The sequence below is a fragment of the Solea senegalensis genome, linkage group LG1 (assembly GCF_019176455.1).
Source record: "Solea senegalensis isolate Sse05_10M linkage group LG1, IFAPA_SoseM_1, whole genome shotgun sequence".
NCBI lineage: Eukaryota > Metazoa > Chordata > Actinopteri > Pleuronectiformes > Soleidae > Solea > Solea senegalensis.
The window spans coordinates 13,349,783-13,373,630 of record NC_058021.1 but is presented as its reverse complement, the minus strand read 5'-3'; the positions used below and the strand labels follow the sequence as shown (position 1 = coordinate 13,373,630).

Genomic DNA, 23,848 nt, shown 5'->3' with positions numbered 1-23,848 from the left:
TATAGTATGTCGTCCAAAATTGGTCAAAAATGTCATAGTATAGTATGTCGTCCAAATTTTGACCAAAAAGTCATAGTATAGCATGTCGTCCAAATTTTGACAAAAATGTCATAGTATAGTATGTCGTCCAAAATTGGTCAAAAAAGTCATAGTATAGTATGTCGTCCAAAATAGGTAAAAAAAAGTCATAGTATAGTATGTCGTCCAAAATCACCCAAAAGTGTCAAAGTATAGTATGGTGTTCAAAATCATCCAAAAATGTCATAGTATAGTATGTCGTCCAAAATGACGCAAAATGTCATATTATAGTATGTCGTCCAATATAACATAATATAATATATAAAAAATCATGTTATCCACAGTGATACCGATGTCACACCATTGCAGAAAGACCTTGTTCCAACCAGGGATTGAACCCGGGTCTTTTCGCTGCAAAGCAAAAGCACTAACCTCTACACCAAACATGCAGTACCTATATGGAGTATGTTGTCCAACATGATGTTAACAAGTCATAGGTATGTCGTCCAAAATTGGTCAAAAAAGTCATAGTATAGTATGTCGTCCAAAATTGGTCAAAAAAGTCATAGTATAGTATGTCGTCCAAAATCACTCGAAAAAGTCATAGTATAGTATATCGTTTAAAATTACTCAAAAATGTCATTGCATAGTATGTCGTCCAAAATCGGTCAAAAATGTCACTGTATAGTATGTCGTCCAAAATTGGTCAAAAAAGTCATTCTATAGTATGTCGCCCAAAATAACCCAAAAATGTCATAGTATAGTATGTCGTCCAAAATTGGTCAAAAAGTCATAGTATAGTATGTTGTCAAAAATGTGACGAAAAAGTCATAGTATAGTATGTCGTCCAAAATCAGTCAAAAAGTCATACATAGTAAGTCATGTCATCCCAAAATCAGTATAAAAAGTCATAGTATAGTATGTCGTCCAAAATGTAACAAAAAAGTCACAGTATAGTATGATGTTCAAAATGTGACAAAAAGGTCGTAGTATAGTATGTCGTCCAAAATTGGTCAAAAAAGTCATAGTGTAGTATGTCGTCCAAAATCACCCAAAAAAGTCACAGTATAGTATGATGTTCAAAATGTGACAAAAATGTCATAGTATAGTATGTTGTCCAAAATTTGACGAAAATGTCACAGTTTAGTATGTCGTCCAAAAAGTCACCAAAATGTCGACTAATGACGACTTATTTTAATTAAACAGTGCATTTGTATGTAAAAGTTACTGTCAAAAAAAAAAAAAGGTGTGAAGTGACCATTGGTCACCGAACATCTTCACATTATCAAATCAGGCCCAAAAAAAGTTTGGACATCCCCGGTCTAAAAGTTTTAAAGGCTCAATCCACCAAAAATCGGCAGAAAGAAGCAGGTACGATCAAAATTTTGCCATGGAATTGTCTATGAAATCCAGTAACATGGGCTACTGTACCTGGTCTGAAGACATGGTTGTTTGTACAAGTGTTACTAAATACCTAAAACACTTTTTCAGGTGTAAACCACTGTATATGGGTGCCTAGGAATGTTATTTGATGATCCAGGTGCAAATCTTCACAGTAACTAAAAAAAATTGCCATTGGCTTTTTTAGTACACTCTTTCATCTCTTTTTTTGTCCAGTAGCGAGCGAGGCTCATTGTCCCAGACTCCCCCCTCTTTATAAAAGCCGGAGCTGTCGCTGCATCGATTGAGAGGCTCATCTCACACAGCACCTTGTTAGTGGTGGACATTTTCCATACAGCTGCAACTCAGTGTCAGATTCACTACCAGACCATGTCTAATGCATTGCTCTCCCTTCTCCTTCTCCTCCTCCCCTCATCCCACTTCTCTGCATCAAAATCAGGCATTGGGCAGACTGAGCCTCAGAAGAGAGAGGTTTGGTTAACCTTTAAAAATCAAAATGCAATTGCAGCATTTTAATATGTATTTGAGGCAAGGGACTTGCTTTGAGGAGGCCACCATCTTGTACCTTCATCCTTCTACAGCAGCCCAAACAGACGTGCTTTGCACTGAAGTGAAGTTTACAATGTGGACAAAAGTAAACAGCTTCACCTACATAAACCAACAAAGAAGAAAAAAAAACAGCAGAGAGCGTGAAAGAGTTATGACATCCTTTCTGGTATGCAAAATTCCACCGTAGCTCCCTGATGTCCTTAGGAAAGGGAAGGGCAAGTGGAGGAGTCCTCCGTTTGTTGCACTCTTCAGTTTCACCACGAGATGTCACAAATTCTCACAAATTCTTACACAGTGGAACTTTAAAAAGTGGCAGTACACCGAGCGTACAGTCACATTTCGAGGTTGCCACTTCTAGACTCACCAGGAAACTCACAAAACTGGCTCCAAAACTCATCAAGGGACTGTAGTTCCTGGAACAAAGGACAAAGACAAGTGACATGTTGTGAGAGACATGCTATGTGAACAGGTACAGAGCTGATTAGGAATTCATGGGTGGAGCAACAAAAGGACTTCATCTTAATTGACTGGCATAAAATCATTGTTAAACAAGAGTAACTGGTACAGATTTTTAACACTTCTGTGAACTCTAATCTCCATCACCCATAAAACTTAGCAGTGTCAGGAGGAAATATGGACAGCACTCAGTTGTTGCATCTTTGACTTCCTTTTTTTCTTTTGATGACGCAATTAAAACAGGATGACACCTAGTTTCTGAATGCAGTTAATGAGGGAAGTGACATTTAAGTTTACCGCAGGGGTGAGGACACACTGGAGCTGTCCTACTGTGAAATCAACCCTAAAGGTGAAAGCAAAAGCTTCCCAAAGACAATCAGTCATTAAAAAAACAACATGGCATAAGTGAGGAATCCTGCAGTCTGCAAGTGCACTCAGGTCAGAGAGTTTGTCTCAGAGCGAGCAGCCGTTATCAACAAATGCATGATAACGTACATGTTTATTTCAGCTTTTATATGATGATAATTATGTCACACCCCCTCAGATTGACGGAGATGGAGAACACTGTATCTGATGTGGATCTGATGACTGTGAACCAAATAACAGCTTATTGTTACATCTTATGCCTAAAACGTTTATAATTCAGTTTAGTTTCATGCAGCGCAGCTAACACGTAGAGCATAATGAGTTAGGGTGAGGACAAACTAATGTGTATCTTTGAAATAAACATTTCTGGAATAAAAACAATGATCTCCAATGACAAATAAAACAGCTTGTTTTTGGCTGGCTGATGTAAGACTGGGGGCTGCAGATTAAATTGATTGTGTATAATAAGCTCAGCAGCCTTTTTGAGTTAATCATATGAAAACATACATGCATATTTCACCTTTCCCAGTCAGCAAATTGTCTCACACCCACTCACACTGATGAGTGAGACTGATCCCACAGGATGAGACGACTGTGCAGGAGAAACAACTACAAATCCATGTGGTTAGTGTGAACCAACTAACACACTTTTTACTTTTGTAATAAAAATAATGATTTATACTGTGTATTGATACCATACTGATAATTGTTCAGATTTCTTGTGGACGGAATAAACAGAAATTAATGAAAAGGACAATTTACAGGTTTATTGCTTCCTCACTGGCAACTTTATTAGGTACAGCAGTACAGGTTCAACTGCTTGTGAATGCAAACATCTAATCAGCCAATCACATGACGGCAGCTTGGTGAATGTAGGAATGTGGATGAGGTCTGGACGAGTATCAGAAATGAGGTTGAGGTGACTTTGAGCGTGGCAGAGTTGTTGGTGTCAGATTATTTCAGAAACTGCTGATCTACTGGGATTTTCATGCACAATCATCTGTTTACAGAGAATGGTCTGCTCATATCCAGTGAGTGAAAATCCCTTTTTTGATACAAGAGATCAGAGGAGCAAACTGGTTTGAAATTATAGAAAGTTACAATAGGATTCATAATCGTCTAGTATTTTGATAATTGGTTTGAGGGTTTCTTTTTCCACGATTAAAAATGATTTTTACACTTCTTAAATGTGAATATTTTCTGGTTACTTTGCTCTGTGTAACAAATCATTTTGAGAGCATCATCATTTCCAGATATGAAAAACACTGATCAACATTTTCTGGCATTTTTTGGACCAAACGATTACTTGATTAATTGAGGAGACAATCATCAGATTAATCGATTGTGAAAATAATCGTTGTGTGATTTTAATAGCAGCCCTAAAAGAACGCCAACAGAAATATGCAGCAGTAGCTCAAAAGGACTGCTCATGACAGCCAAGGTTTGCAGACTACCATGTCCAGATTCTCATCATCTCACTGACCTGCTGGGCTTCAGCAGCAGGGGACCTCACCAACTGTCACCCCTACTAATTTATTGAGCATCCTGTACCTAATTAAGTGACTGGTAGGTGTATTAAGCCATTAAACTACATTAAAATGGACCACACTCAAACCTATTGAGATAAACTATGAAGTAGGAAATACAGCAATGATCATCAGTTAGTAAATGTCCTCATTTATTCTGCTTAACATTAAAATAGAGACGATCACGAGAAAGTGCAGCAACAGCTCGTCTCCAGACACAGTGGTGGTAGTCACACTGTGGGGGTGTGTGTATTTGCTCAGGGTGTTTTTAAACAGATTAACCTCACTTGTGAACATATCATAAGGTGCTACATCAAACAAGCGTGACACGGATGCTGCAAGTGCAGAGAGAGACAGAGGAGGAGGGAGGGAATGTGGACACCTCGCTCATTAACGTTACATATAATGTGAATATATTAATATTGCATATACATTTGTCTTGTGGAAAATAGTACAGCGATATCCTCCCTGATATTAAAAAGCAGAACAAACAGAAACAGAGAGATTGACGTCTTTGAAGGAGACACAAACAAGTACAGACCTGTATTTTCTGAAGAGGTCGTCGCTCTCCTTGAAGCCATTGTTGAGCAGCATGTTAATTCCTATCAGAGCCAGTTCTGCGTCGTTGATGAGTTCTGCCGTCTCCGGCTCCACGCTCGCCGGTGCTGGTTCCGCCGGGTCTGCCATTAGAAAGCCGCGATCAGGGGAGAGAGCCACTGAACACGGCCTGGGGGAAATAAGGAAGGAAGGAAGGAAGCAAGGAGGGGAGGCGCGGTTTGTCTGCTGACTGAGTTCACTTAAATCACAGACAGAGGGGTTTCAGCCAGTGGCGCCGTTTCTAGCAGACGCGGTCAAATCCATATTGTTGACATGAGGAGAGTGAACAGGCAGCGGAAAGTGTTATTGACTGTCAGTGCGTGTGTCGGTGCTCTGCTGCCTGAATCTGCCCGGTGTGTTTTTGTGTGCACACCGGAAGTGTGATGCGTTCAAGGAGCCTCCGGAATTATAGCATTTCTAATACAGTTTTTTTGTTGTAGTTGTTGAAAAGAAAATCCCAAGTCAAATCAATTCACTTTGATTTGTAAAGCCCACAATCCTCAAATCCCAGTACCTTGATGGTGTAAGCCTCCTTCTCCTAAGGAAACACGTTGGATGTTGTCATGGAGACCACTGCAACACATATATGTACAACTTTACAGTAAGTCAGTGAAGAAAGCATATGCAGTGGGCGTGGTGTCCTTCACTTTTCAGCGAATGAGGTGTGAGGAACAAGCTAACGTTATGTGTGTTTTATCATGTTTCTACACAAACAGTCATATAAATACATCGTGAACAACAAAAATATGCTCAGAGATGTTTTCATTATCTACTGCTTTATCCTCCACCGGAGGGTCGCGGGGCGTGCTGTGCCAATCTCAGCTGACATAGGCAAACAACCATTCACTCAATTGTGAGTGACCAATTTACCTAATCCCTATATTGCATGTTTGTGGGAGGAAGCCGATGAAAACCCACGCACACTCGAGGAGAATATGCAAACTCCACGCAGAAAGGCCCTCGTTCCAACCTTGGCTCGACCGGGTCTTGTTACTGCAAAGGCAAGAGTGCTAACCACCACACCAACCGTATGGCCTTATGTTAAATACCACTTACTCTAAATTAATTAAGTTATTAAAAAAAAATCATTAAACTCCACCCACAATGTATGTAAATATACTATATCAAGGGTAGATTTCACAAAGTAAGTGGGTACAGTTTTCCAGTAAAAAACGCAAGTCCACTTTAAAATTGTAATTTATATTTATATAATCTGACAATTTACAACCAAAAAGTATACACATGTTGCTGAGTACAATTCAACAATTAATCCCCGTTTTATCAAAAAATCAAGTTGTGTTTCTGTCACCAAGGGTACTTGGTGTTTTACACAAAAAACTATAGCATAATCGGAGAGATTACAAAATCAGTGGTCAAAACACAGGAATGCATGTACACTATGTCCAAACCTCAGGCATATGTTTTTCTCATATTCCACATTTTGGTGAAAATGTACAAAGCAGGTAGGTAAACACTTGCACTGGAGAATTTACACACATAAAACACACTGTCTGCTTTATAGTAATATGGGATAAATGGTCCCAAACATTACTGTTTCGAATTGTGAATTGTCTAACTGAATTGTAAATTAAAGAAAAGACAATTCTCCTAAAGAATTCAGTACTTGCTCTTTGCTTAGCGTGAGACAGCCACAAAGAACATCCGCATGCATGCAAAAGGAATGCAAAATGGAAAACAGTAATACAATATGATACAAACATGTGAGGTCAAAGAAACAGCATTTCTATTAAACCAATTTAAATGTCGGACTCTACTGGGAAAATGTAATATAAAAAAGAGAGAAGAACACAAAATCGTATCAACTTAAAAAAGCACCATCACACAATGCATCATTTGTTGTTGTTTTTTAAAGTGCTGGGTTGCTCACACTGCAGTTCCAACCAACCATAATAATCATATTGAGAAGTACTTGATTGTCAACAGAGAATTGATGGACCAACACACCAGGCTGTAAAACAGGTGATAGTGGAAAATAAAATGGTTGACAAACATTTTTACTTCAGTTGATAGCACTCAGTTAAATAAAGCTCCATCAAAATTAAGTTAAATATAGGTCATTTTACATTACATAACTTGCTTGCTTTAACATGTTTTCCACCATCTTTGTAGCTGTGTTTTCATGTGACAACTGTATCAAAAAATAAATACAGAAATGTTTAACAGAGCAGTAGTTATTAGAAATCTGCTGCTCATAGAGCTCTGTATTGTACACACACACTCACACACTCACATTCACTGACGGACACGCGTCTTACATACAAACACATTCTCTGTCTTGTTAACAGGATTGCACATGGTTGGTGGTGGATGTGGTCCCAAGGTTCATTTAATGATAACGCAGCGAGGCGCTCGTGTTTCAACCTGGACACTCTTTGAGGTTCACTGGACCAAAAGCAGACGACAGCTTCTCGAAAGACACAAATTCGTCATTGATCCTCATGTCTTGGATGCATCCAACGTAGGACGATGTGATCGGCAGTGTCGGGGGCAGTGATATATCTGCAGCAGAGAGGAACTGGTCAGTGATTGTGATCAGGGAAACAATAACGTGTGATTAAAACTCAGATTAACAGACTCACCAGGAATGCCACCCACATACAGGATGTCTTTGGTCGAAGGCACAGAGGAGAATGGTGGCCCAATCTTGTAATTGTCCACTGTGTCGACGTGTAGCTGCACAACATTTTTCCTCTTGATAACTAGAAGACACGTGGGCATGACTTTAAACGAGCATCCTAACAGTTTGTGTGTTTTATCAAATGACTGTCTGCACCTTACCTGAGATTTTATGAAACATGCCATCACATAAAGAAGCTTTTGGCTTCACAGACACCATGAAATTCCCATTTCCGTTGTTTACTTGTGCCACCACCTGAGAACGAGAGCATGTAGTCGTACAGTGAAGAGACGTTTTTAGTCTAGATTACACTGAGGAGCTTTTGCTGTGACATTTAGGGCCTCAACTCACAATTATTTTCATAATCTTAATTAAGCTGTCGATATTTTCTCAATGAATGAGAAAAATGTAAGAATATGTTAAAAAATGTTGATTAGTGTTTTCCAAACCTTGAAATTAAGTTCTTGGATGTCTTTTTTTGTCCACAAACCCAATTTCTTTCATTTTTAATGATTTCTTTGTCAAATGGAGCAATGAAACCAGAAAATATTCTGAAGCGGAAAAATCTGAACGCACGTTTTGATTATTAAAACAACTCTAAAACTGGGTAATCCATTATCAAAATAGTTGACAATTAATTTAGTAATCGATTAATAAAATAATCATTGCAGCCCTGGTTACATTAAAGGGATATTTCAGTGTTCTTCAAGTGTGATTGTAGAAAACAACAGTTACAGGGATGTCTCTGCTTATTGTAAAGACATTGTTTTTCCAAAAAAACTAAATCATTTTTTTGATTTCAGACAAAGACAATCCACCACCATGGTGGCCAAGTCTCACCTCTCCTTTGAGCATGTAGATGCTGAGGTAGCGGCCCACTGTGGGTCCATATTGCACCGCGCTGGTGTCACCAACATGGAGCAAGAGTCCATTTGGACTCCTCGGGCGGATATTGAACAGCAGTTCAAAGGTGGAGCCCATGACAAAGGAGTCATCTTTGAAACAAACGGGCAACATCAAGGTTGTCATTCTTGGCATAATTACAGGTACAATTAGACTGTGGGCATCAGTAACAACTGTAATGTTTAAGTAGTTCATTCCTAAGTCACTTGGAGCTACATCCAAGTGCTAAGGTCCAGTGTGTAAGAATAAGTGATATCTAATCACGTAGGGGTGGGAATACCAATAATATCACGATACAACCATTCTGTGATAATCAATATCTTGCAAGATAATCATATAGCAATACATCACAATATCTGAATAATAATAATAATATGACGCTGTTTGGTACTTCCTGTATATATTTTCTTTTGTTCGGTTGTTTGTATTATTTAATTTGTTGTGGTGTATGTGGTGGTAATGTATGTACTGTACTGCGTCTGCAAACCAAGACACATTCCTATCACTTAAAAGTTAAAAGTGCAGGATTTCTCTATTTATTGACAACATAGAGAACAACCTGCATAAAGTCTATGTATTGAACGTGAATTGGGAATCTCTAAAAGTGGCTTTATCCCACTGTAAACTCCTTCTTCTTCGGCCAGTAATTTGCCTTGTGTGGACCCAGAACAAGGGCCTTTCTGCATGGAGTTTGCATGTTCTCCCCAGTTTCCTCCCACCTGTCCAAGGTGTACCCCGCCTTTCGCCCTACGCCAGCTGGAATGGGTACCAGCAGCCCCCGCGACCCTTGTGTAGAGGATAAAGCGGTAGAGGATGGATGGATGAATATTTGCCCGAGCTTATCAATTATCTTATAGCACAAGGAAGGATGATGATTTATCATCACCAAATTGATATTTTGACCCACCCCTACTCCTCAGCTCATCCTTCCCTTTCCCAAGCAGGTCAGGGTGGTGTTCACATACCAGAAAGGATCTCATTCTTCTTTGTTAGTGTTACAAGAGTTCACTTCAAAACACAAAATGCACACTTTGGCTGGTTTGTCAGTTTGGGCTGCTGTAGAAATACACGATGCAAGTCTCTGGAAAGCATGGCCTTTGCCTAAAGTACATATGAATACCAAGTGATTCTTATTTTAAAACAATTATACACTCACATACATAGTATGTTCATAGTACATAGTATGTTTCTACCAATAAACAATGCTTCACACTGGACCATTAAAATGTACACTTCATGCTAGAGTCTTTAACACTTTCTAAATTTGATTTGAGCAATTTCCTCTTATTTTACAGCGACACTGAATAAAATGATAAATAGAACAAATAAAAATGAGAGTGATAACTTACTGATAATAACATGAGCTCCATTCCCTGAGAAATAAGCCCCTCTCTGTGTCTGTCCATCAAAGCAGGGGCCGGCACCAAGGTTTGTGGCCGGACTTGACATCAGTGCTCCGTTCATTTTAAAGTTGCGGATGCAGCCAGACACACTTTGTTTTGGAAGGGCCTTTGACTGGAAAAAAAAGTATAATCTGTAAATTGATTTGTGCATACAGATTTGTCTTATTTTGTCCAGTGTATGTGTATTTTTTTTTACCTTTAACTGCTTATAAAGGGATTCTGGGACACTGCCCAGAAACACCGGGGACATGAACTGCTGCATGGCTGTCCACTCATTATGTGTCAGCTGACCGTCCTGAGCTCTGATCCCATCTACAACCAATCTGAATTTCTTCTTCTCCAAACTGAATATGACCTATTCAGACGTGTTGAACATGAACGTTACTCAATTGAATCCATTGTGTGGATTTAATCATGTTTGCTATGGAAATGAATTTGTGTCGAGACACTGACCGAATGCCACTTTCCATCGTTGTACTTCTCCCGGTTGAAGATCTCTTTCTGTTTGCCTGTGGACAGTCTGATCCTGCCCTTGGACATGTATAGAGCAAGGTGAGTGCGCCCTCCTTTGGTAGCAGCGAAGAACAGCAGACCTTCAGGAGATCGTGTCTTTACATCCAGGGAGAAGTGAGGTCTGGGGAAGATGAAGAAAAGTACCATCATTTTGTGTATGTGTGTGACACTGAAGGCAGAATCTAGTTTCTGAGAAACTTTTTGGTTAGGTTAAGGCAATAAGCGGTTATGGTTAAAGTTAGGGGTAATGTTTTGCATGTGTGTTTGTGCTGGTGTTTCTGACCTGGGCAGCAGAATCTGCAGTGGAAGATTGTAGCTCAGGCTGCTGACAGGGCCTCCGATGCGATAAGCATGCTGAACCAAGGCTGGCAGAGCACACGCTGATACACTTTCGTTTGTTGACTGCATCACACCATCCTATAACAGCACACACACACGGACAACAATGTGCAAAGTTGGTACACACACACACACCTTCACGAGATCACAGTTTTTTGATGGGCTCCACTCTGTCAAGGAGAATATAGATTTTGGCTAATGGACATTGATATGTTTTATTAATCTCACTTGTTTGCTTCAACTAACAGGAAGAAAATAAGTAAAAATTCACCTGTGTAATATTCTAAATGTTTTTTGTTTGACCAAATATCCAAATATTTTGACTTTAGAAATCACCATCTGTGATATTTAAAATAGCTTATTCTCTTTACAGTTTTTGCAAATATATTTATAACTGACCACGACAGGGATTTACTTCAGCAGCCCTACATGCTTCTATATGAAAATCATCTAATGCACTATAATTGTTTAGGCTCACTGCCAACCAGTAATTATATATTCAACAGTTTGTGATGATGGTGACAGTTCAGATACATAATATATGTACATTTGAATTATTCAATATTAACATTAATAGTTTGTTGAGTGTTGTAACAATCCCAAATAGAATGTGCTTGGACAGAGATCGCTTTCATTACAACACAATTGGGAGTTTGTGCCTGTGCTTGCTGATGAAATAGTTTGTCTTTGTGTGCTTCATGTCTGTACACTCCCATCTTTTTGCAGAGAAGATAAACCGTCAACAGGCTCAAGCTTGACATGAAAACGATCAATAATGGCGGCGATTCACAGTGTGCTTCACATAGAGATCTGAGTTTATATTTAAAGTGTGAACTTATGCAGGACATGAAAATGCATCATTGGAGTTGTCGGGCAGAGGTTGATCACTGAAGAGAGAGTTGATTGGAGAGTGATTCATGGTCTTTTTTCTTGATTCAGACGCTCAGAATCAACTATCACATTTACGATGATGATGATTATGGTGATGATGCGCATGCAAGGTGTTCAGTGATTGAGTGACTTGTAGCAAAACAGTAATCATGCTTCTGAGAACACAGTTCATGGTGAGAGTGATATTTACATGTAGGTGTCTCCCCTATTTCATTGTAAAACCTGAATGAGCTTTGAAATATGATTCCATGATTCCATTCAATTAAATTCTGTCATTTCCTACATAATCAGTATTTTTAATCCTTAATGCATGGATCCGATTTTGCTCATCATTTTTGATTTGATTGTGAAAAAGGAGTAAAAACTAGTTTACTTGTTCAACTTTATCACACCTCGACAGTATATCTGTCTCATCTGAATCAACAGCAATTTAATCATGATGAAAAACTTTCAACGCACATTTTAAATCCATCCGTGTTCCTCTTAAGATTAATGCAGATTTGATGAGTTGACAATATTGTTGGGTTTTGATGGCATGCATTAAGTCCGACAGTGAGTTAGCGGGAATGTGTTACGTGCGAATGAATTAGAAAGTGTCTCAGTAACATGGAAGAAAGAGAAGAGACAAGAAATGATTTCATAGATTGTTATTCACAAGGTTTTGTTTGTAGTAATTAGAATTTTTAAATAGAAAAGACAGGAATACAATGCATCATATCATTCTTTTGATTACTGGAACATTCATGCAAGTTTAGTTTTTTTGTTGTTTTTTTTTATTAAAGTACATTGAGAACGAATGAGCGTCTGCAACAGTCAAAGAACATGATGGTGCAAATTGTTCATGTCAAAATTATGATTCTTGTCAGCGTCAGCCGGTCTTAGGGCTCCTCCTTCTTCATCTCTGGAAATAAGGCAGCAAAATATAATGTAAACGACGTCACAACATCACACAAACACTACAATGTTGGAAAAAAATAAATAAGCTGGTTATCACTTACTGCAAGTGAGTAGAATCAACCATCATCAAGTCATCATGAACATTATGTACACGTTAGTTTTGACACTTATGTCTTGGAATAAAATGACGTGTCGAAGTGGGTAACAACAATAATACTCAGTTTGATCTCCTGACAAGTCGTTCACGTATTTGCAAAACAACAAATGCTTGAATAAATGGATTACTGGAAGACTAGATGTATTACAGTACATGTCAGCAAGAAAGAAAAAGCCTCACCTTCTTAGAAAAGCGGTCGATCATCAGTTGAGCGGGCCTCGCAGGAGTACACACATCAAGCAGGACGTCTCCAGACGCCTGGAAAGAGCCTAAATCCTCGGCCTTGTAAAGATTCTTCTGCCTGCGAACAGAAAAAAAAGCCCACAACAATGACTGAGAATAACGTGGATTTTCAGCAATTTTGTACATAATGCAGAGTGTCCCAAAGATTACCGTCCTGTGTAGAGGTTGGAAATGCAGCCTTTGAATCGACTCTTTCCCAGGAACAAGGTGCCAGCCGTGTCTGGTACAGATGTAGCTCCGCTCTGCTCCTGGCCCTTATCTTCATCATCAATAACCAAATGAGTCCTGTTTGAAAAAAAAGGCATCACATTATTTACTCTTAATAAGCTTTTGCCACAGCTGTGTATTTCTTTTTAATTCTTTTTTAAACGTAAAATCACTGCTGCCTTCATACCTTCCTGCTCTTCTGGTTGCAGTTAAGTAATGCCACTGGCCATCATTGTATTGTTTGTTAGATTTCCATATCTTGTTGTTCAAATTGAGGATCACATGTCCATTCTCCAGTGCAATGTTAATCAAATTAGCCTGCAGGGGGGGGACACAAAAAGCACATTTTCACATTTCAATTCAATTCAAGGTGCTTTACAGAAAATGTCAAATTGCAAACAAGCAACAATTGGATAGTACAGGATGAGGAGGTGACCCAAATTTAAGACTACGGACTAACCTGCTGTTTGTCCTGTAAAAGGAGACCCTGATTCTCTGTGCTCTTGAATCCCAGGGAGACAGTCACGTCGTTAGCCAGGCTAAAGCCAGTGAGGTCAGCTGACAGGCTGCTGCCCATGCTGAACTCTGCTTTACGAGAGATCTTCAGAAGAACAGGAGACAGGAGAAATGCATCAGGCCAGTGGAGACAAAACTGTGGTTCATGGGCATTGATATGGCATTTACAAACAAGTGCCTTTGCAACTCGAAGGGTTTTAACGTCCTACCAGGGAATCCTTGGGACAGCCTTTGCTGATACCCACTTGCTCGTCAATAGGTTTATAGTCTTTATTTAGCTGCAGGTTCTTCAAACATCCTTTGAATGGTTGTGTGGTGATGTTGTGCCTGGAAAGAGAAAACAGAGGTTATTGTCATCACAGCGCGGGGAAAACGTTGACTGCCATAGCGCGTACAAGGAAAATGGGATAACCGCATACATTTCTCTCATGTCTTGTGGGGCACCACCGATGTAAAATTCTTTAAATTCGTCATTGTTGAACTGAGCTTCGGCTTTGGCCGCTAGCGAGGTGCCAATGCGGACTGTAAACTGTCCCTTGTTTGTGATAATGATGAGGAAGTTGACCCAGTCGTTGTGCTGCAGAGACAAGAAAGAGGAACAAGTTGAAAATGTCATTATTTATTCATGAACGCCACCTGGTTGAGTATTCTAAAACAAGATTGTCAACAAAGAATCTGAAAGCTTGCAAAGGAAAGAAAAAAAAAAAGAAAAGGCATCTCACCGGGAATGTTTTCACGCTGCTCTTCACTGGTGTTTGGATCAAATTACTATCTATATGAATAACGCCTTTCTCCATTGTAACTACGAAGTATTTGTTCTGTGTTGGAAAAAAAATACATTCATATAAAAAACTTTTACGACAAAATAATACTCATACAGGAACCATATGAGCGATCATTTACCTCGTTTCCCATGTATAAGAGCAGACCATTTTCTGAACGAGCGTAGACGGACATGCTTATGAGGAGGGTACTGACTGCTTTATCGATGACCACTTTGCCAAATCCAGTGCCTTCAAAGTAGTAAGAATCCATTGGCGCCACATACCTAGAAGAGATTGGATCATTAGAAAACATCTTTTAAATCTGGTTTTTAATTATTAAAAAAAGTTGACTTGTCTGTGTGGACATTTTCCTCCAACAAAGAACAAAGAAGCAACCCTCTTCTACTCGATGTACATACAGTAAATCCAGTTATTAAAGCCAGATAGAACTCCCAGACTGGACTTGTTACCAACCAACCTGACCTTTAGGTGTAAATTCATAAACACTAATGAAAATCTAGGGTGATAAGAACTAAAGCTGAGTGGAAACCCTTAATCCGGCGGTACCAATGCTACTAACAAGGCATGGGAACAGGAAATGTTAATGTTGTTATCTCAGATAAACAAAATATAAGGTTGAGGGTGACTGAAAACGTTAAAATGGCACAGGAAACTGTATCATTTCAGCCATGCAAGTCTATTCATAGCCACAATTGATATAGTATATATCTCCTATTTATAAAAAGGACATACCTCTTACATGCAGCCGTCTTATCAATATTTTTTATCTCTAGGAAATTGTAGAGACTGACGACCTTGTCGTTAACGGAGAAGAACTCAATGCAGCCTTTGTACCCGGGGTAGTTCAGAGAAGCTGGTGGCTGAGGAGAAGCAAGAGAGAAAGAAACTCGTGAAATAAAAATAAAAAAATGAATGTTTTACTTTTTTCTTTTTCTTTTTTTAATGGATGCTTACAGTGAAGCTGTCTGGGTAACCTCCAACGTAGAAAACAATATCACTGGGGCTGAGGTCAAACAGGTTCATGCTCTCCTCTCCTTTGTTGTTGCTCCGAATGGGCTCACTGACAGTGGTTGAGGTGATGTCTTTGGTGAGGATGATCTCTGCGTCCTGGTAAATTCTATACATCGCAAGATGGTCATGGTGAAATGAGCCATATTTTCATGACGTCATTGTCCACAAGTCTCCCACACTGTGATATAGTGAGACCCAGTGGACAATCGAAATAAATGTGCACATGTAGAGTGACACTGACTACTGGACGGTAGGCGTCAGTTTACCTGTGTAGATCCACTTTGTCAAACTTGGCCGGCTCAGATACAGACTTGGTGATGTAACCCGTTTTCATGTCGTACTCGACTCCATTGAGCTTGTACACCCCGTGCAGCATATTGTCCCTCAGAGCCAAACCCACGTAGTTCTTTGAAGACTGCAGAATAATTTGGTGAGGTCAGTTTGTGTACGATTATTATTTTTTTTTATGTATTTGGATTCACTTACATTTTTGTTGCCGAGGTACAACACAAAGAAGTCTTCTTTCTCTCTGGACTGCCTGCGCCTGCGTCTTCCATCTCCTCTGCCTTCAGGTCTCTGCACTGACAGTGACAGCGCTGTGTAGGCCTTTAAATCCTCCAGATTCTTCGGTGCACGCAGTTCCACGAAGCCGTTGCCGCCGAACATCATTGGGACTGAAATCTGAAGGAATTAGAGCCCACAGAGAGATCACAAAGGTTTACCCGTCTGCTCATCCATGGCTGGGAACAGGATAATGGGGGTAAATGTGGGAACTCACCCTGTTAGCTGCATCCCGCGCTTGTTCAATTAGGTCTTTGATCTTCTTGATGTTCTCAGATATGTTGCTAATGGATGAGGGGTTTGAGGTCAGGTTCTCCATCTCTGCGATCTTATCATTCAGTGATGGGATTTCCTTCAGCAAGTCCTTCACTGCAAGTAAAATGATAACGGTGCACCGTCTTCAGTCTACTTGCAATCAAGGACACATTTCTCTGTGTCATTGTATTCAAATTCTCACCTTTCTTGTCCACATTGTCCAAAATATTGCCCAGGTTGGAGTCCACAGGGGTGACACTAATCTTGTCAATTTCCTTTTTGATGGCATTCAGTTTTTTCGTAGTGTCACTGGCTGTATCGTTGGCCGCAGCTGCCTTCCTTTTGGCCTCATCAATCATATTATTGATGTCATCTGATTGGGATAATGAGGGAAATGAAGGAAGGAATTATAAATGAACTGAACATACACATTTTAGTTTTCATGCTGATCCTTAAATTTGCTCCACCGTTCTTGATGTCATTTAATTGGTCCTGTGCATCGAGCAGGTCTTTTTCAAGAGTTTTCTTCTTCTCGTCAGCGTTCTTCAGGCGCACCTTCAGGTCCGTGAGGTTGTCAGTCGCATCTGGTACAGAAAAACACGGATGAGTGATTGAGGAGAAAAGAATGATTAAAGGACAAATTAATTCAAGAGAGCTGAGTACCTTGGAGGCTTTTCTTTGCCTCCTGTGCATTGTCCAGGAGTTCATCACCAGTCTGTCTGAGGTGTTGTGCTCTGTCTGTGAGATTCTGGTTCTTCACATTCTAAATCAAGAGTGTTCAAAGTGAATCGTTGTCATGGAATAGTATTCATTATGGCATTAAATGCTTAATAAATAAATTACAATGCCACAAGAGAACGTGGAAAGTCTCTTACATTGAAGGCGTCATCTGCTGCATTCTTGGCCTCATCAGCTGCTTTCTCGGCAGCGTTAATGGCATCTGTGATGTTCTTGTAAGCATCGATAGCATCTTTGGCGTCACGCACCTCCGAGCGCCCACTTGCGTCTTTCACTGAACTATTATACAGCATAACAAAGGAAGAGCATGGACCAAAGATACATGGTATGCACAGTAGATTTAATGAAATGCAAATCTCAGCATAAAGTAACCTACTCCTCAAGATCCTTTGCCAGCTTCTTAAGGTTATTTGCATGATCCTCTGCGGCCTTCACCACATCCTCCTTGGCTGCTGCTTTGGAAATCTCATTCACCTTCTTGGTCAAATCAGTCTTGGCACCATCCAGCTGTGCTGCCAGTTGTTCGTACTCCTGAAGTAGAGAAGGGCAGGAGTGGGTGCAAGCGAATTCCACATCTCTAACCTCATTGCACAACAAGCAACAGCACTGATTGTTATCTCAGTTGATGGCATGTTAGGACCTGAGTGCGTGCTGCACGGGAGCAGAGCAACTTTTTTTCCCCCAGGTTGTGTTTTGAGGCAATAAAACGGAGACTATAAATTTTTATAATTAAATTGTATTCCGAGTAGACGCGATCATGCGGGCGATATTTACCCTTTTACTGTCGGTGAGCGATTTCACCAAATCCTCCGTTTTCTGGAGCTCGTCCTCTGCCATGGCCATTTGGTCCTCAACCGTCTTCCTCTCCTTTTTTAGGTTTCCAATACGTTTCTGGGGGAAGCGCGTACATTGGATTACAACTATGCAATCAAATGGAATTCAAACATTAATCCAGAATCCATGTTCTTCTTAAAGTGACAGTATAGACACAAAATCACTTTTCACTTACAGGAAAAGTCGCTGACCTCATAATAACCACTTGTGTCGTGAGTTACCTGCAGCTCTTCCATTGCCGTCGCACTGAGTCCATTCTCCGCATTGGCTTTCTTGACCAAGTCGTTTGCCTCCTTCAGAGCCTTGTCCAGGTCTTTCAGCTTGGCCTCGTAACCTTTCAAAAGGCCCCGCAGTTTGTCTGCAACAGCCTCGTTCTGCTCACTTTGCTTCGTGACATTAGCCTTGATGTAGTCAAGCACTGGAGGACAGAGTAGAGTAAAACAGAATCACCCCAGTATTCTGATTAATAGAATATGCATTGATTTTTTTTCCCCAAGAGACAAAATCTCATACATTTCTCGGCTTCATTCCTTTCCTTCTCAGCCGCTGTCTTCTGGGGGATGAAGTTCCTGTTCTCCATCTCCTTCACCATGCGCTGAGCCTCGTCTAACAGTTTAGACAGGCTTTCATTGGGCACCGTCTCATCGCCGGTGTTCAGTTGGTCAAGTAGAGCTTCACACACACACGCAAATACACAAATATTTAAATCCACACCATTCAATTTGACTGTAGGCGATAAACATGTATACAACATCTGTTTCCCCTTACCTTGGATCTTTTTGAGCAGGTTTCTAATTTCTGCTTCCAGATCCTTGGCCCTCTTGTGTGATTTTGCAACTTCTGCCACTGCTTTGTTGGCTTCAGCAGCCCTTTTATCTGCCTAAATAAAAACAAATGCAAGGAACGCATATTTATACATGTTAAATCCCACCTATTGTGTGCTGGGTATCGGCTCCAGAAATCTACCTTTTCTTCGAGGGCGCTGATGTCGTCCACGAGACTGCTCGTGTCCACCTCCAGTTGCTTAACTCTGGGTCTTTCTGTGTTGATGGCAGAGCTGTATTTGTTGACAAGAGTCTGTGAAAATACGACAGCACAATTGTGTCATAAGGTGTTTTGGTCCTTTCATATGAAGTCAATTTATGAACTGTTAAGTCCCTCAGACAAACACTGGCATCCAGTGGTGAAGTTGTGTACAACAACACAGGATGTGGATAAAAAAAAAAAATACACATAGATTGCTTATCAGCGGGGGTTGTGAATGTTTGAACAAGCACACCCATCCTGTGCCATGATGTGTGTCTGTGTGTGTGTGGGTGAACCAGCCTCTTTAAGACATTTTCTGACCCTGTCAGGACCAGTAGTCTTCATGGAGACCATAACCTGGTCCTAATGAGGGGAGAACCTCATTTCTGAGGAACTGGTTGTAAAAAACTGGAATGTAAAAACCAATTGCTCATAACCATGCATTTGAAATTATGATTTGAGAGGGAGGGAGTTTCCTGAGTGGGTTTTAGGAGGGTTTGTATGCAGACATTTAGTATTATTAGTATTATTTGCAGTGTTTAATCACTTAAAAATAAAAAGGTCTGTAGCATTAGAGTAAGACTTTTCTTTACCGAGGCCGCCATCTTGCACTGGCATATTTCTACGGTGTGCTTTTTCACATTTTGAATGTGGAACCTACAGAAGAATGCTTTCCTTTTTCTTATTAAACTCTATCATAGTTAGGAGTGAATGGAGGAGTCCTTGATTTATTACAGTCTGCAGTCTCACCATCGGATGTCGCTCATTTTCGACACACTGGGCCTTTAAATGCTACCCCTCCTTTTCTGTGGCCTTCAGAGATAGTGTCTCGGTTTTCAGGGACAATGGTGCATTACCTTGGTGTCTGAAATGGCCTTCTCCAGCTTCTTCAGTCTGTCCTGAGAAGAGGCACTGGCAGTGGCATTGTCCAGCAGAGCTTTGATCCTTCCCAGCTCGTCGTCCAACTTCTCCAGATCCTGCAGTAACGTCTGCGCACAGCTGTCACACTCTGAAACACAAATGACGGTTTCATTGATATATTTACAGTAGACTGCATGCCACTGAGTCAGGATTTGGTTTCCGTTCATCTACCTTTGCAGTGCTCATCTGTGTTGGTGTCTCCTGGCTCCAGGGTGCTCTTGCACACTGCAGAAATAAAATACATTTACATTTTAAATGAATCCAATAGTGAATGAATGCACAATGGTTGAAAATGGCACTCCATATCTGACCTCCAGTTTGGGGATCACAGTTGCCGTTGCAATTACAGGGTTGACAACTTCCTCCTGGTGTCAGTGGATCGCCATAGTAACCGGATGCACATCTGCGAACAGAATTTAGACAAGAATAAGAAAGGGAATAGAAACAAACCTGGGTTACATCACATGAAAAACTATTTCAACACGGAAGAACCTACACTCACCTCTCACATTTATCTCCAGTGTATCCTCGTCTGCATATACACTGCATGTCTCCAAACACTTCTCTGCAACCTACTGCAAAACTGTAGAGTGACAGTGAGATTACGTTTTAATTCTTTTCCTTCTAAATATGGCACATCTGTTTGGGAGTCTGTCTGCCGTTTGTTTTCCCCACCAACCTGTTTGTGGGCACGCTGAACGGGCATGGACACACTTTGCATGTCCTGTGAGTAGCGTCTCCATAGTAACCTTCTTTGCAGTGTTCACACCGGTCCCCAGCTGTGTTGTACTGACAGTTCTGCAAAATAACGTAATGTGTTCATTACACCACATTAATAAAGGACGTGAAATACTGGACTCGTTCAAACACAAGGAGGCAAAGAAAAAAAAACACTTGTCTGATGTATTCTCCAGAGAGAGAGAGAGAGAGTGTTTTCAGACGCTTGCGTCCACTTGGCTTTGAGCTGCAAGGGTGTGGATCCATGCATGCGCTGTGCACACACACACACACACACAGGCCCCGTCTTGCATAACAGTGATACAACAGAGATGACTGAGATTTAGAAATGTGTAAAGGCTTGTCCGTCCAACAAGGCAAATAACGAGCAAGAGGGGCCAGGAAGCCCTGTTAAATAATGGATCTGATGTGATGAAGAGGTTAGGGTGGAGTGACACACTGTGGTGTCCACAGGTGATCCCTGAAGGTGCGAACTCACACTGAAGTCAGCTAAGCTTCTCGGAATGTGTGGGTGTCAGTGATTAATAAGGGTTTAAGGTTAAGTACAACAGCCACTTCCACAAAAGCTGGGACACTTTCTCAAACTGCAATCACAATCACTTGAACCATTACAAATTTGAGCTTTTATTAAAAAAATTTTTTTAAAAAGTGCCGGAAAGGGGGTTGGTATAATTACTTACTAGGCACCGTCCTGTCCCATCTTCACATTCGTCTGCCAGACCATTGCACTCGCAGGGCACACAGCGGCCCAGGTAAGGCCCACTGCCATCTCTGTAGAAACCAGGGGCACATTTCTGAAAAAAAGAATAATAAAGAATACACACTTTTTAAGGGTATTAGGTAAATTGGTCACTCCAAATTGACCGTAGGTGTGAATGGTTGTTTGTCTCTATGTGTGTGGCCCTGTGATGGACGGGCGATCTGTCCAAGAGATTGGCACAGCACCCCCCGCGACCCTCTGGTGGAGGATAAAGCGGTAGATAATGGATGGATGGACACAAGTGATATGACTGCATATAAACCCACTGTATACCACTGTATCTTATTTTTGTTTCGTTTATGCTTCAGTTGGAGCACTGATACTATGGGGTAAGCAATATCCTGAATTTGTGTTATACATTGATAATACACGGACTGCAATAAATGTCCTCATGATTCAGTTGAGAGACGTAATAAATATAATACAGAAATCAGACTTTTTTAAATGATAATCAAATACTCAAAAATATATAAATGTCACACATCCCATAAATCACTGATATCACGTAACCCTGAAAAATGTTATGTACAAATGTACAATATCAAACCGGTGATCAGTGCAGTTTAGCAGAGGGAACAAACACCTCTGTTTTGGTTTCCTCAAGAGTACGAGAGCACGCAGCAAAGAACTTGACCTGCAGTCATTGCCATTAACAATTAACAGAGGAGTCAAAGCGTGCCCGATGCCCTTTGTCCTCAGAGATAACAATCTTCAAGTCAACGCCGATCCACGCCTGAAACACTGAGAACTGTAACTAGAAGCTGGACAAGAAAAACAAAAACTCCAAATAAGAGCTCCACAGGTTTTTACCTGAATCTGAGAACCGGCAGCACTGTCGTTGACAGAGGGATACTGCGTTCTCTGCCCTCTGTCATGTACCGAGGGGTAGTGCAGCCCTTGCGATTCTTGGTCGTTTAATGATGGATATTCTATCCTCTGACCCCATCGGTCGTTGTGCCTGGTGTGCCGCGATCGCTCTCCCCTCGTGTACGGCCGGTGGCCAGCGAGGCAAAGTCCAATCAAAGTCCAACATATCAGGGTTTGGAGCAGGACCCCCAGACGCCAGTGTCTATCCATACACGTATCTGACATTCCTAGCATTTAGTCTGTGTGAAATAAAGCTCCACTCTGCTCTGCCTCGGTCTCTTAAACGCTCACATTCACACACACACGCTCCCGAAGAGAGAGGACACGCCCCGTGTCGTACCTGAGTCAGACTTACAGATCACTATGAGTGTATGCAGGCATACAAGCACACACATGCAAGTGTTTACATGCTCCATCTGCCTTTCTCTCCTCCACATTGCTCAAGAGACATCACGACAGTAAAAAAATATGTGTACATGCACACAACATAAGGAATGATCTTTTTCTTCTGAATCGAGAGAGTGTGTCACAAAAGCCAAGTCAAATGTTTAACGATGTTTTCCCGATATGTGACATGCTGCGTGTGTTCGTGTATTTGCTGCCTCTTTAGGACATTCTCTGGCATGAACGCTGACCTTGTCAGGACCAGTAGCCCTCATGGAGAGCAAAAACCTGATCCTCATGATGCAGAACCTCAGTTCTGAGCAACAGTTCAGGGCTGTGATGTGAATTATGGTTAGGTTGAGGTTAGGGTTCAGGTGAGTAGGAAGCCTATGTGACTGAGAGGAAAGTGAGACATCTGCAGACGACACAGACAAACTCACACCTGAATCACGCTCCTCAAACACACAACAGACAGAACTTGGGTGTGTCGGCTATAGTTACAGAGACACACACACACACACACACACACACACACACACACACTCGGGAATACGTTCAGTTTAATGAGCAACACTGTGTTGCCAAATGCCACACCCCAAGTGTGAAGGTGAGGCACTTGTCATACGACCTCTGGGCACATAAAATTAACTTCCTAAGAACTTCCCCCAAACGCACAATGGCTCACTGCAATTACATTGGCACATTGGCAAAAATGTATAAAAAGGTTTTGTTTTGTGTTTTCGGTTGGTTTTAATGGTCTCTCCCCGCTAACAAAACTCTCTTTGATTGAGAAGTTAATCCATTTTCCGTTTCATTATGGTTCTGTGGGTAAATCAAAAGCAAAATTCAACTAAAGCCTTTCCTTAGCAACTGCATCATACAGTATGTGCTGTGTCTCTGTTAAGCCATAGCCATCCCAATGATTACAGCTGTTTAATCACTCATATTATGTCTGCGTGATTGTGCATCATATCCCGCCCTGGGGCTACACAGTTTAGCAGCACAGCTCATCGGCTGGTATTTTCCAGTACATTCCACCCAAGGATCCTCAGCTGATGTACCCTTTTTTTTCAATAGGGTGTGGCGCTCGGCTCAGGCGTGTCAGAACACCCTAAAGATATGAGGACCATAACTCAACTCTGTGATCCGCCCCACTTGTCATCTCCACTCTTTTTAAAGACTTGACACATTCACAGTCAGTCACATTATTCTACTTCATGTTAGATGTTTCTCTCACAGGCTTGTAAATGTGAATTCTGTTTCTGATTGTGTTTCACTATGGAGGTCAAGCCGATGGCACTGGAGTAATCTTTAAACATTTATTTGAACCCCTTGAAATTGTGTCAAA

At 40.9% G+C, this 23,848-nt stretch overlaps 2 protein-coding genes across 4 annotated transcripts in view; both read right to left on the bottom strand.

Moving 5' to 3' along the window:
• The window catches only part of LOC122781718 (tetratricopeptide repeat protein 39C-like), a 10,954-nt gene extending 5,676 nt beyond the window's left edge, over positions 1–5,278 (bottom strand). Inside the window, exons 1-2 of the mRNA XM_044045683.1 lie at positions 4,858–5,278; positions 2,333–2,381 (exon numbers count right to left, since the gene is read on the bottom strand). Coding sequence (XP_043901618.1) covers positions 2,333–2,381; positions 4,858–5,003 — 195 coding nt within the window. The 5' untranslated portion in view covers positions 5,004–5,278. The remainder of the gene's footprint in view (positions 1–2,332; positions 2,382–4,857) is intronic.
• An 819-nt stretch (positions 5,279–6,097) lies between these two features.
• Positions 6,098–23,848, bottom strand: part of LOC122767258 (laminin subunit alpha-3-like) — a 56,582-nt gene continuing 38,831 nt past the window's right edge. For 2 of the 3 annotated variants that reach the window (XM_044022684.1, XM_044022692.1), the window contains 37 exons: positions 21,170–21,283; positions 20,431–20,549; positions 20,254–20,334; positions 20,063–20,154; positions 19,923–19,976; positions 19,688–19,839; positions 18,771–18,881; positions 18,573–18,684; positions 18,318–18,476; positions 18,026–18,222; positions 17,745–17,861; positions 17,347–17,501; positions 17,108–17,249; positions 16,896–16,995; positions 16,700–16,816; positions 16,435–16,605; positions 16,195–16,346; positions 15,903–16,097; positions 15,683–15,831; positions 15,360–15,522; positions 15,138–15,265; positions 14,524–14,668; positions 14,343–14,438; positions 14,040–14,197; positions 13,830–13,947; positions 13,565–13,705; positions 13,292–13,422; positions 13,048–13,182; positions 12,835–12,955; positions 10,654–10,787; positions 10,311–10,491; positions 10,054–10,212; positions 9,804–9,969; positions 8,392–8,546; positions 7,713–7,806; positions 7,514–7,633; positions 6,098–7,433 (listed from right to left, as the gene is read on the bottom strand). In XM_044022684.1, coding sequence (XP_043878619.1) covers positions 7,291–7,433; positions 7,514–7,633; positions 7,713–7,806; positions 8,392–8,546; positions 9,804–9,969; positions 10,054–10,212; positions 10,311–10,491; positions 10,654–10,787; positions 12,835–12,955; positions 13,048–13,182; positions 13,292–13,422; positions 13,565–13,705; positions 13,830–13,947; positions 14,040–14,197; positions 14,343–14,438; positions 14,524–14,668; positions 15,138–15,265; positions 15,360–15,522; positions 15,683–15,831; positions 15,903–16,097; positions 16,195–16,346; positions 16,435–16,605; positions 16,700–16,816; positions 16,896–16,995; positions 17,108–17,249; positions 17,347–17,501; positions 17,745–17,861; positions 18,026–18,222; positions 18,318–18,476; positions 18,573–18,684; positions 18,771–18,881; positions 19,688–19,839; positions 19,923–19,976; positions 20,063–20,154; positions 20,254–20,334; positions 20,431–20,549; positions 21,170–21,283 — 4,977 coding nt within the window. In that variant the 3' untranslated portion in view covers positions 6,098–7,290. Of the gene's footprint in view, positions 7,434–7,513; positions 7,634–7,712; positions 7,807–8,391; positions 8,547–9,803; positions 9,970–10,053; positions 10,213–10,310; positions 10,492–10,653; positions 10,788–12,232; positions 12,502–12,834; positions 12,956–13,047; positions 13,183–13,291; positions 13,423–13,564; positions 13,706–13,829; positions 13,948–14,039; positions 14,198–14,342; positions 14,439–14,523; positions 14,669–15,137; positions 15,266–15,359; positions 15,523–15,682; positions 15,832–15,902; positions 16,098–16,194; positions 16,347–16,434; positions 16,606–16,699; positions 16,817–16,895; positions 16,996–17,107; positions 17,250–17,346; positions 17,502–17,744; positions 17,862–18,025; positions 18,223–18,317; positions 18,477–18,572; positions 18,685–18,770; positions 18,882–19,687; positions 19,840–19,922; positions 19,977–20,062; positions 20,155–20,253; positions 20,335–20,430; positions 20,550–21,169; positions 21,284–23,848 lie in introns of those variants that run through there. The other variant, XM_044022701.1, reaches the window with a different exon arrangement.